The 13,793-nt window shown below is 39.5% G+C and overlaps 1 protein-coding gene across 3 annotated transcripts in view; it reads right to left on the bottom strand.

The window, feature by feature from the left end:
• The window catches only part of VEPH1 (ventricular zone expressed PH domain containing 1), a 274,843-nt gene that overhangs the window by 16,255 nt on the left and 244,795 nt on the right, over positions 1 to 13,793 (bottom strand). For all 3 annotated transcript variants that reach the window (XM_047785422.1, XM_047785415.1, XM_047785430.1), the window contains one exon: positions 7,248 to 7,365. In XM_047785422.1, the coding sequence (XP_047641378.1) occupies positions 7,248 to 7,365 (118 nt within the window). The remainder of the gene's footprint in view (positions 1 to 7,247; positions 7,366 to 13,793) is intronic.

Here is a 13,793-nt window from a genome sequence, read left to right on the forward strand (position 1 = left end):
AGGGAGGTGCTTGGACAACAAAAAAGCTGAACAGAGGGAGGTGGGCCCAGAAAAGAGGCTGAGAAGCAATGTCTAGAGCAGGAGGGAGACCCAAGGAAGTTAAGGGGAGAAATGTTTGAGGAAGGAGGAACTGGCCAGTAGAATTGAATGCTGCTAAAAGGCAAGTGACATAACGAATGAAACACTGAGCTTACTTCTCATAGAGGCACACAGGTTATTAGCAGTTTACTATAGCTTCTGTGGGTATATGTGTATTGAAAACTTTCAGTAAAGTATATATATTTTTTGTCTTTTGTCTTTCTAGGGCCGCACCCGCAGCATATGTAGGTTCCTAGGCTAGGGGTCTAATCAGAGCTATAGCTGCCGGCCTATGCTACAGCCACAGCAATACCAGATCCAAGCTGCATCTTCGACCTACACCACAGCTCACAGCAACACCGGATCTTTAACCCACTGAGCGAGGCCAGGGATCAAACCCACAACCTCATGGTTCCTAGTCGGATTCGTTTCTGCTGCACCACAATGGGAACTCCATCAGTAAAATATTAAAATTGAGCATCCATATGGTGTTGAAAGTTTGTACATGGCAACATTTTCTTCTTGTAAAAGTTTACTTTGTAAAAGTTGCTATTTCAAGGTTTTAGTTTAGTGTGCATGTTTTCCTTTTTTAATTTTGAGAAAGAATTAAATTTTATTTTTTATTATTTCATTTTCTTGTCTTTTTGTCTTTTTTTTGGGCTACATCCGTGGCATATGGAGGTTCCCAGGCTAGGGGTCTAATCAGAGCTGTAGCCGCTGGCCTACACCAGAGCCACAGCAACGCTAGATCCCAGCCACATCTATGACCTATACCACAGCTCACAGCAATGCCGGATCCTTGACCCACTGAGAGAGGCCAGGGATTGAACCCGCAACCTCATGGTTCCTAGTTGGATTCATTTCTGCTGCGCCATGATGGAAACTTCAAGAATTAAATTTTAACCTTGCATTTCAAAGAAAATCCTATTCTTCCATCATCATCTTATCATTTTACATGATCCATGAATTACTCAACATCCATCTATATGCCAAATACTTGTTAAATGCTACTATGTGCCAGGAATGGGTGGGCATATAAAGAAGAATAATGCAGGGGATCTTCCTCCTTTTGTTTATTGTATAGTAGGAGAGATGGATGGCAATGTGCTGGGTACACTACCAAAGTATGGTCAGAGAATGGGAAGGACAGAGAAGAGAGTTTACTCTGTTGTGGTGGTGTGTCTGTGTATGCCAGTGTGCATGCACATGTGTGTGTGTATGTGTGTGAGGAAAAGGGAGAGACAGAGAGGGAATGAGTGTGTGAGAAGACTTAACAGAGAGGCACAGATCAAAGAGATGGGAAGAGGGGAAAAGGAAAAAGATTTCAGGAGAATAATGTTTCTGAGTTGATGAGTGTATATTTGTTTTGTCATTAACTAATTCAAAGTATCTTTGAACAGGTGGCTGGGGATCAGTTTTCATACTCAATCCATATTCAGCAGTCATTAGCAGTATATACCTGTGAAGCTGTGAAGTTATCCCACCCAAGCTCTGCACTGTTCTGGGCACTCCAACCACATTTAACATGGAAGACAACATTCTCACACATTGTGGTAGGAGGGAAGGCATCATAAGACACATCTAGCTACTGCATAAATCCAAAGTGGGTTTTCTTTTGTCACTCTTAAAGTTCTGTGAAGGTTGGCACTAAAATTAAATGGAAAGGTTTCATATTAATGGACTCACAAGGCTATTTATGTCCTACGACTTTGGTACTTAGAAGTCATTTAGCCCATTTTCATGTTGGCGTCTGGAGTGGAAAGCCATCTAGCCCACACTGAAGGTGTCCAGCAAAGGAAAGTCACACTGCTGTTATTAGTTTCCAGTGTCTGAAGAAAATCTCCTGACAGAAGCCTTTCTTATCCTGAGAGCATTCTGAAACCATCTCTATGGTACCCAGCATTCTGATCCCATGTGATATAATATATAGTATCCTTTTATAGCACAAATATTTGAAATCCTCTAAAGAGGAATAATGAGAGATGGTTGAAGCCTGTCTTTAAAAAATCCTTTCATTCTCTTTTATAACTTAAGGAGACCTCCTATGGACAGTCACATTCAATATCTAAATATCTAGTGACTAAGAGAGTGATCACACACAGAAGGAGATGCAAGTGCCAAAACCTAGCTGTCTCTGAGCTGTTTTCTAGAGGATGTAAGAACAAATGCATCCCATGTGTCTCAAGAAACAAAGAGTGAAAGTCATGTTTTAGTTCCTCCTAGTCCCTATAAAAAATGTGACTGAATAGATAGCCAAATGTGTTCTAGGATGGTCTGGCTGACTAACTCTTACTGTTAGCACGCACTAGCAGTTCCAGGACACAAGGACCACTGATAAAAGGGATTTTTTTGCTTTTCCAGAACTGGATTCTGTTCTGTTTGATCTACTTGCTCAAACTCTATTTTCTCACTCATGTGGAGTAATGGTGTTGGCAATAAACACCAGCAGGCAAGTCTCTGAGGATTCCTGAGTTATTTCAGTTATTTTCTAATCTTCTACTCTGTACTTTTATAAAATAATTATTAGAAACTGAATCAGCAATTGGAGGGATTGGAAATACTCTTCCATTAACCATTTCCCACATGTAATCATTTCCCATACATTTCTGTACCAAAACCCTGCTCATCTTTGAGTAGATTAAGCCATCAGAGAGAGAGAGAGATCATTCCTCAATCTTTCCAGAATATTAGAACATTATGGAAAAAATCTGTTTTTGTAATTTTCTTCTCTCTTTTTTTTTGGTCTTTTTGTCTTTTTAGGGCCACACCTGCAGCACATGGAGGTTCCCAGGCTAGGGGTCTAATTGGAGCTGTAGCCACTGGCCTATGCCACAGCCACAGCAACTCGGGATCCAAGACGCATCTGCGACCTACACCACAGCTCATGGGGCAACACCGGATCCTTAACCTCCTTAACTCATGGATCGAGGCCAGGGATCAAACCCACAACCCCATGGTTCCTAGTCAGATTTATTAATCACTGAGCCACGACACGAACTCCTGTAATTTTCAATATTCCATGTCCTTAACTTGGATTTGCCCTAGAGATTTAAATTTCAGATCCAGGAATTAACCTGGATTAAAATTCGAGCTCTACTGCTTAGTAGTTGTGTGCCCTTGGAAAAAGTACTTAACCTTTCTCTGTGTTTCAGTTTCTTGATCTGCAAAATAGACTCGATAATGGGAAAATGAGAAAAATGCATGTAAATGAAAAAAACACATGTAAAACTTAGCATATAGCATGAAAATGCAAATAATTACAATAATTTTAGGGCATTTACACTATTCTAGCATTTAGTTTCCTCTGACTTCACACTCAGTTGGATAGAAGATATATTTTGTTGAATACCAGATAGTAAACTTCTGTGAATTTCTGTGTATTAATGGTAGAGTTGGTAGAAAGATGATTAGGAGTTGGTGGGTGACATAACTTTTACCCAAGGAAGGGAATGTCATTAAAGTGAATATGGAAGTCAGGTGACTTGCTATCAATTTCTGAAGGAGTCCCATACTTTAGCATACACATTATGAAGAAGGATTTATATTTCAGGATGTCTTTCCTGATGCCTAATTGATTTTTTGGGCCACACCCATGACATTCAGAATTTCTCCAGCCAGAGACTGAACTTGTACCACAGTAGTGACAATGCCGGATCCTTAACTGCTAGGCTACTAGGGAACTCCTAACTGAAATTTTTTTTTTTGTCTTTTTAGGGCCGCATCTGCAGCATGTGGAAGTTATCAGGCTAGGGTCAAACTGGAGCTGCAGCTGCTGGACTATGCCATAGCCACAGCAAAGCCAGATCTGAGCCACATCTATGACCTACACCATAGCTCATGGCAATGCCAGATCCTTAACCCACTGAAGAAGGCTAGGGATCGAAACTGTATCCTCATGGATACTAATAAGGTTTATAATCCACTGAACCACAATGGAACTCCCTGAAATTTTCTAATTACTTCATGTTTTATTTCCCATTTATGGAGATATTGGCATTTAAAAAATATATTGGAACAATGAATACCTGACAGTAATTACTGCATCATTTGGCAACACCTTTAAAAAAATCCTATTTCTTCAGCCTTTTGTTCTATACTCCAATCCTATCTCTTTAGACCCCTCCTTCCTGAGGCTGACAGCACATCTGGGTCCTGTAGGGTCACTAAGGAAACCAGAACAGTAACAGAACTTGGGAACAGTATGTCAGGTGGTAGACTATGATGTATATATAGTGATTTTCTCAAGGAGAAGAGAAGCACCAAACTTTATTTACCAGACCATTACATTTAAAATGTATTATATTAACATATAATCAAACATATAATCAAATCCTGAAACATTTTAATAGTCAAGGTGTATTTGACTTTTCTATTTTAACTATTATTCATTCATTGACTCACTCAACAAGTATTTATTACATGATAAAAACATACAAGGAAGTGCTAGATTTTTCCACATATGCCTTCTGACCCTAACTGGATTATGAATCCTTTCAGAGCAGAGACATTGTACCTTATTCGTATTTTATCCCAAGGTTCAGCCTGTAGAAGACATTCAACCAACACAACAAACATGCATGTCATAAATGAAAAATGGGATATAAGTACTATGTTAGCTGTGCATAACCAAATAAAAATATTTATTCCTACGTCTTGATCATCTTTAAACTTACAATTTAAGCAGAACACGAATACAAATATAATCCTTATGAATAATATGTGTCAGCAATATTATGTTAGACCTTTCACTTAAATACACAATTTATATGCTATATAAAAATAAGATAATGAGATCAACAACCTATATACACTTTTTAGAGAGTCAAGAGTTTTTGGTGAAAATAATGATTTTAAATAGGACTTCTTGCAGACTCAAATCCCCTTTCATGGAGCAAAAGGAAATGGGCAAAGAAATCTAAGCACACTGAAGTTTTCAGCGCCAAACATTTTGATTCAATATGTTCTGCTGTGAAATATTTGGCCTTGTTTGAATTTTTATTGCTATATGTTCTCAGTCTATATTTAACTGTGAGAAACACAAATAAGAACGAGCGAATGTGCAAAATGTTCCTTTCAAGTGCATGGCAGTGAATTTGAGAAAACATGTATTAAAGGAACACTCTGTGGTTTTCATGTTCAGCCCCTTTACTGAGCCAGATATGATTCAATGTTTATTGAACTAAGGACTCAGCTTACTTGGAATGAAATTCTTAAGGGCCCCTCCAAGCCATCTCAGATAAGACTTTACTTCATCATGATCTCAAATAAGGTTTCTTTTATGCTCTTTTCCACAGGTGAAATAAGGTCTAATTAGAAAGCTTCATAATGGAGAGATTCAATTCCCCAATTCCTTCTTTGCTCAAATTAGCTTTTTAAAAATCAGGGTGTTCTCAGGGGGCTCTTCTATCCCCTCCCAGAAGCTCTGGGAGCTATTTGCTTTCCTTTAATAAAGACTTTGCTTGCCTGTTGCCTGTGTGCTCATGGAATTTATTCTTCAACTGAGTGAACAATAAGCTGGATTCTGGTAACATCTTTCTGGTATCAATAAGAGGAGAAGAACTAAAACCCTCAGCAAATGGAAGAACTACTGGATGAAGCATTCTTCATCTGGGAAGAAGGAAGACCACCAGAACCAGTCTTGGGGCCACTTGCATTGAAAACAATGCAAGCTTGCCTCTCCCCTGATCCTCATCTATAGCCCTGATCCTTATTCTACCCCTCAAATTGTAAAACCACCTCCTAACCCCTTCCAAGGGGGGCACAGTCTTTAAGGCATTGGCCTGACATGGCCCCCTTTGCCTCGCAAAGCAATAAAGCTATCTTTTTCTCCTTTACCCCCCACTCCCCCAAAATTGGGGCATTCTCTCTGGCATCAGAACAATTCTGATCTGTAATCAGCCAGCAATGTGTGCCTCGTGAAGGCTGCTGTCCTTAACTGCCAGCTTCTTCCATCCATACCACCTCTGGTGCCTCTCCACGAGTCCCTCATATTTCCATCTGGCCAAATAAACACACTTGTTTTCCCCCTCTATTCAGCCTCAACTTCCTGGCTGAGCAAGAGGACAGACTTGCCACAATGGGTGATATTTAAGATGCACAAAACCTTCAAATTCAAGGAATGGGTAGAGATGGTATAATAAACAGCTTTCTAAAAGATGGTGGTTTGTGTTAAGCAGTGTTTTAACACCATTCTCTTGGTCTAAACTGCAGTTCCTGAGTTGTGTTAGTGTTAAGAACTCTGCCTTCTCAGAGGGCACATTAGTGATTCTGTTCCCAAGGGGAGATAATTTTGTGAAGATTAGACTTATTATCAACCTATTTTCACTGGTCAGATTGGGGCAGGCACAGCCAAGAGGCAGAATGGAGAAATGGTTAAGAGCCTGGTCTGTGGAATCAGATTGGGTTCAAATTCTAGTGCCATTCACTTATTCACTTATGTGACCTCAGGCAGTTCCCAAACTGCTCTATGCCTCAGTTTCCTCATCAGTAGAATGGAGATAATATTAAGATTGGCCTTACGAGATTACTGCGAAGATTAAATGAGATATCTGACACATTTAGCATAGGGCTTGGCTCATATTCACTAACAATAATTGTTTTTAGGTAAGGTCAGTAGACCAAATTCCTTGAGCAGCAGTAAGGGAGGAGAAGGGTGAATAACCACCTATGAAGTTATTTCTCAAATAATTCCTTACTGTTTAAATGTCCCACTTTTCACTCAGTTCAATCATCAAGCAAAAATGTAAGGAGAGACTATGAGATGAGAAGGTTTGTGCAGCCCTTCTCTCATTTAATGTAGTCTCATTTCTTTGGAGCTCTTGAAAGAATGCTTGTTTTTCTCTAAGCCTTGGGGTCATCTGGGTTGAAATGAATGTTTTCAAGGCAAAATGGCCAGTATCAATTTCTTGATAGCCATGTAGATGTTAAGGCATTGTTTCTCTTGTTCATGTCTGGTTTATGTTCTCTCCCTTTCAACACCTTCTCTTTTTCTCAGTCCCACTTTGCTGAGACACCTTTCTCAGCATGAAGCAGAGGCAATCAGGCACACCTCTGTGCATTATTCCAATTTAGGATGTTTATGCAAGAAGAATGAACAGTGGGGATCATGTATCCCCATAAATCCCAGGGGCATAAGTGAGTCTTAGCAGCCAGGGGAGGGGGGCTCTCACCCGTTGCTCTTTCAGGGTTGTTACACATGAAGCATTGCCACGCTCCTGCTGCTTCGCTGAAGCCAAACACGTCGAAGAACCTCACTTCTTCCAGATGGAGCTGTACCTGGTCCAGATCCTATTTCAGGAACACAAAGCACAAAGAACATGCTGCATAGCATTTGGAGATAGAGAAAATGGGACATGGAAGCAGGATGGCCAGGGCTCAAACTCAGTGCTGAGGACAAGGAAGGAACTTTGAGAAAACTTCTCTTGGCCCACCCTGGAAAAGAGCAGACAGCTCAAACTCTTCCGAAGGAGTTCTCTTAAATGAAGAGGGCAGTGAGTACGGGCCCCAGGCTGGGCAGTAGATGGTGGGGAGTGGATGGTGGGCAGTAGATGGTGGGGATGGTGTCAGTCCCTGAAGTGGCCCAGATTTTTTTGCCCCAGGCAAAAATGGCCAGTATCAATTTCTTGATAGCCATGTAGATGTTAAGGCATTGTTTCTCTTGTTCATGTCTTGTTCTTGACATGAACAAGAGAAACAATGCCTTAACATCTACATGGCTATCAAGAAATTGATACTGGCCATTTTGCCTTGAAAACATTCATTTCAACCCAGATGACCCCAAGGCTTAGAGAAAAACAAGCATTCTTTCAAGTATGGGCCCCAGGCTGGGCAGTAGATGGTGGGGAGTGAGGTGTCAGTCCCTGAAGTGGCCCAGATTTTTTTGCACCTAATGGCAGCTCTAGAATCTTTAAAGGACTGGGGGACCCCAGTGGCAATGTGGTTGAAAGGAATGCTTCTGGGGAGTCTGTCTTTTATTTATATTCTACATAAAAGTGAGAATCATCCATATAAAAATTATTATTTTAATTATACAATGATTTTATTACACTTATAGTTGTACAAAAATTATTTTATTAGGTTGGCTTTGCAGGGGGCTGATGGAAAATGTGTGGGAGGGTTTAATCCCACAGCCCTTGGCTCCAGCAATGTTTTAGTTTCATGCTTTATCTTAGAAGTAGATGCAAATTTTGCATTCTATTCCATAATATGGCTGTACTGGTATTAATGGAAAATAATGTCTTAAATTACTTATCAGTAAATTAATTAACTTTTCCCCTCTAAATGGTTGAGGGGAATTGACATACTGCCCTGTTTTATGTGCCCTGTGGCATCCTGCCAATGTGTTCCTATTTAAGAGGCAGAGGAGAGAGGGTCCATTAGACTGTAAATGGTTGGAAAACTATTAGCCTAACCAAATTAAATAGCTCTACTGTCCTCCTGAGGCTTTCCTATTATGTAAATGACTTGTAGCCTCTGCTACAGGGTGGCCAGAACTGCACTCTTAAAAAGTTGCTTTCCTAAGAGGGATTTAATGTCCTTTACTAGCTTTGCACGTGTCCAGCTGATTTATGTTTGTTCTCTATTGAGCTGCGATTTTATTTCCTTTCCTCTGGTCCACATGCTTATCCTCCAACCACAGTAACAGCTCTTAATATGCCCAGGATCCAAGGGATGGAGGCACTGTTTGCACTGCTTACAGTGAAATCTAAAATAGAGAGTAATCAATGGCTATCTAGATCCTACCCCAAAGTTTTTATTTCCCAGGTCTGCCTTTCTTGACAGAGCTGAGAAGTATGCTAAACTCTAAGCTCCTTGAGAGCATAAACATATCTGCTTTGTTCACAAGTTGTATCCCCAGAAACTAATCCAACATCAGGAATGGATGAACATTTGCAGGCCCAGTGCAAAGTTTTCCAATGAACCACATGAACAGCATTACAAAATTTTAAAGAAAATTCTTTTTAGAGAACATTGAGACTCACTGCAACAAAAACCCAATGAAGGCAGAGATTTTGTCTTGTATTGGCTGCTACAACCTCAGCACTTAAAATAAGCAAGCTTTAAATAAATATTTGTGAAATAATGCAAAGCATAAACTCGGACTAGAAATGAATACTTTACAGCATCCTTTATTAAGACTATTATGGCTTGTGTTCTGGATTGGACATTTTGGAGCCTGAATATACTAAACATTGCTAACATTTAATATCATACTTAAAGCATCTGAATAGTCACTATTTATATATGAATGTTATTTTAGCAGAAGTGCTTCTGAATGTGTTCAACAGAAAAAAAGGGAGGCTTATTTTTTATTTTTTTAAAAGCATGCTTCCAAGATAAAGACTGAAGAAGCACCTGGAATTTTGTAGGTTTCAAAGCATGAAATCCATATTAAAATTTATGGGGAAAAAGCAGATGTTCATAAATATCAGTTTCAAAACAGCTAAGTCTCTGAAGTCTATATTTGAACATTGGCCTGCAGATCACTTCTCTATTTCCCACACAATTAAGGATCAATTTTCCATTTGCCACAAACACTGCTGGCAAACAAACTACTTAAAATAATACTTAAGGGTTCCTTTATATTTTTTGTTCTGAGACCAGAAATGCCCCAGATCATTGCTTATAATCCGCATTTGTCTTGACAAAAAACTACTTTAAAAGTTTAAGACAGATGGCAAGCGATGTCCCACTGTTCAAGTTCTCAAGTCAAAAGAAGACTTACTTCTTCAGAGGATTTAGGTGTTGTGCAAAGGGAACTGAGTGAGGAGGGTAAACAGTAATTCCATGAACTGCTGAAATTGGCAATAACAGTCAACACTGAATAGAGAGATACATGGAACACAAGTAGCTCAAATATTGGTGGAAAATCAAAGCAAAATAAATCACAAAACAAGCAAACACAAACCATCAACTCATGATACCTAAATTTTTTCAATCTTGACTTCTTATATGTGTTTCTTTATATTCCTGGATCCTTCAGTTTCCCCAGGCCCTGTCTAAGAATTGCTATATGGCTTCTATTTTGTTTTTTAAGACATAGAAATATAACTGATTTGTTTAGAGAACTGCAAACTTCCTCTAAGACAACAAGACTCCAGGAGATTAGTAAAAATCATCTATATCTAAACAGAATAACTCTCTGAGTATTTCAGTTGAATGGACAGACTCTAGGGTAACACTTCAATAATCCCCAACTCCTGGTGTTCATCCCTTTATATAATCCCCTCCTCTTAAGTATAGGAGGGACCTGTGACTTGCTTCTAACCAAGAATATGACAAAGGTGATGAGATAGTAATCTTGTGATTATGTTATTATGTGTACACACACACACACACACACACACACACACACACACACACCCCATTTTGCCAGCAGATGCATAGGAAAACTCTCCTACTGGCCTTGAAGAAGCAAGTTGCCATGCTGTGAACTGCTTATGGAGAGGGCCATATGGCTGGGAACTGTGGGTGGCCTCTAGGACCTAAAGGCAGTCTTCAGCCACCAGCCAGTAAGAGATCCAGCCCTTCAGTCCTATAACACCAAATAAATGATTTCTGCCAACAACCTGAGAGCTATGAAAGCACGCCCTTTCCATTCAAATCTTCAAATGAAAACCCAGCTCAGCCAATATCTTGACTGTAGCCTTGTGAGACTTCAAGCAGAGGGCTCAGCTATGCCACTGACACCTGACTCAAGGAAACTGTGAGATAACAAATACGTGTTGTTTAAGCTATGTTTGTGATGATTTGTCATGCAGCATTTAGCATCAATACCAAGGAGTTCACATCATGGCTCAGTGGTTAACGAACCCGACTAGTAACCATGAAGTTGCAGGTTTGATCCCTGGCCTCATTCAGTGGGCTAAGGATCTGGTGTTGCTGTAAGCTGTGATGTAGGTCATGGACATGGCTCAGATCCTGCGTTGCTGTGGCTGTGGTGTAGGCCAGCAGCTGTAGGTTCAATTCGACCCCTCGCCTGGGAACCTCCATTATGCCATGGGTGTGGCCCTAAAAAGACAAAAGACAAAAAATAAATAAAATAGTATCAATTTTGAGATTGCCCTATAAAGAAGAAGGGAAGGTGACAAACTATTAGCCAATTTTCAATGAAAACACTGGTTCTACTTAGAGGGGTCACATTCTTTGAAGTACACATCAAATCAAGCTTCAATAAAACTCAAAGAATATTGAAGTACATATTATTCCTGTTGACCTAAAGAAAATGATACATGATTACAGTAAGCATGTACTAAGAAGAATTTTCCTGATAAATACCATCTAATTCAAAAGGGATAAATGTCCTTGGAGGGAAAAATGATTTTAAACAGCTGATTTTTTTTTTTTGGTTTTTCGTCTTTTTGGGGGCCACACCCGTGGTATATAGAGGTTCCCAGACTAGGGGTCTAATCAGAGCTGTAGCTGTCTCACGCCACAGGCACAGCAACACCAGATCTGAACCGCATCTGAGACCTATACCACAGCTTATGGCAACGCAGGATCCTTAACCCACTGAACGAGGCCAGGGATCGAACCCACAACCTCATGGTTCCTAATCAGATTCATTTCCGCTGCACCACGATGGGAACTCCTTAAACAGCTGATTAAATGAACATTTCTTTTAGAAAGAAAAGGTCATTGATGAGAGTAGGAGTTTAGGAAACTATATAAAAAGTCTTGCAAAGCCTCCTAGAGGAAAAATATGCCAGGGAGCCTGGAAAGATAAGAGGCTATTTACAACATTATTTTGATGACAATAACAGCATGAGTCAATGCTATGGATTGTGTAAAAGTGCAAAGTGGCCTCTAGATCTTATAATGTAGTCTCCACACTATAAGAAGATATTGGGAAACAGTTTTCCAGAAATCAGTGAAAGCATACATCTGGAAGAACTTTGGGTTCTGGCGCATTTAAATTCTGTTCTAATGCTATTTTTGCACAGATACAAAACACAGGATTGCATCATTCCCTCTGTGTGCCTCTGGTTAGTATGATTGACTCTAGAAACATAATTCGAGCATATTTTAAGAAATATAATAAAAGATCTATTTAAAAAAAATCCCTGATATTTTCACATTATAGTAAGTCTTTATGTCTTTATGGTTATTTCTAGTACATGTATTCTAACTATATGGAGACCAGAGTGTGAGATAGACTTATCGAGGGAAGAAAAGGAATGATTCATCATTTCATTGTTCATCTTTGTGTTATTTATATTGTCCTACATTACGTAGGCATACTGTCTTATAAGAAACACTGTATGTTAAATGAATAAACTAGCAAAATTTATGCTATAATTTAATTTTTAATTTATTTCAATTTCTGAAAAATATTGCTGTTCAATTCAATTCACATCACTTAGTATTAAGAATACCTGGTGTAAGGAACCAAGAATAAATAGATGAGGGAGACACAGCTCTGTATTCCAAGGACATAAGAAGGTAACACATTGTGTCCACAGTATTTTTTCACAGGGGAAAAATGGAACACACCTTTATTTGTGTTTGGTTGTGATTATTATTAATCTTCTTTGGATATGACTTTTCTGGCTATCAATTGGATTAAAGCTTAATAAGAAGACTGACTTCTATATTATTTTGTAGCTTCTGAAAATACTTAATATAGCACTCTGCGCATAGGAGTTGTTCAATGAACTTGGATAAACTTTTGCCAATTAAGACACAATTACATCAACAGTAGTATTTAGGTTTTCAATTTTCATGTCTATTCAATTCTGACCATTAAGCCCTTGAGAACTTGTTTATTTAAAAATAGCTGTCTCTCTATGCATATTACAGGAATTTATTTTATTTAATATTATAAAACAAGGTTTTAGAATAACATGCAGCAATTGAAGAATGTTTGCTTGAATCCATCAATATAGCATGTTGATTGCTTATTTTTAAGACTTGTAGCTTTTCCAGGTCACCAATTCTCAGGAGGTATTGGCATCAGGAATCCTGGGAAAACTTGTTATAAATATCAGATAGCGTCTGCCTCTCGAAGCCTAACCCAATAAATCTGTATTTGGGCCTGGGAATATGCTTTTTTTTTTGTCTTTTTTGCTATTTCTTTGGGCCACTCCCACGGCATATGGAGGTTCCCAGGCTAGGGGTCGAATCGGAGCTGTAGCCACCGGCCTACCCCAGAGCCACAGCAACGTGGGATCCGAGCTGCGTCTGCAACCTACACCACAGCTCACAGCAACGCCGGATCGTCAACCCACTGAGCAAGGGCAGGGACCGAACCCTCAACCTCATGGTTCCTAGTTGGATTCGTTAACCACTGCGCCACGGCGAGAACTCCGGAATATGCATTTCTAAACAAGCTCCCCAAGTTATTCTGATGTGCACTGACTGGGAAGTTAATCCTACACACTTGGGAACAGATGTGGGAATAGCTGATCTGTCTCTATTAATTGGTATTTGAGGAATTTGTCAATCCTCATGTACGTATGTTCATACTTTTCCTCAGTAGTTCATCAATGGTTTCATGTGACAAGATACAAAATCTGGTTGCAAGAATAAAAATTCCATTCTTGAAAATCTGAGATGTTTTTATTCCAAATTTCGCAATATGGAAAGAAGAGTTGAGGTGTGAATACAGAACTTGTTGGGACTGATTTGAAACTTGGCAGGAGGCTAGGATATGTGAGGAGGGACATGAGCAACAAGTGGGAGGCAGACTCTAAGCAGAGATAGTGACTGTTGACCTG

Source organism: Phacochoerus africanus, chromosome 1 (assembly GCF_016906955.1).
Source record: "Phacochoerus africanus isolate WHEZ1 chromosome 1, ROS_Pafr_v1, whole genome shotgun sequence".
NCBI classification, from domain to species: domain Eukaryota; kingdom Metazoa; phylum Chordata; class Mammalia; order Artiodactyla; family Suidae; genus Phacochoerus; species Phacochoerus africanus.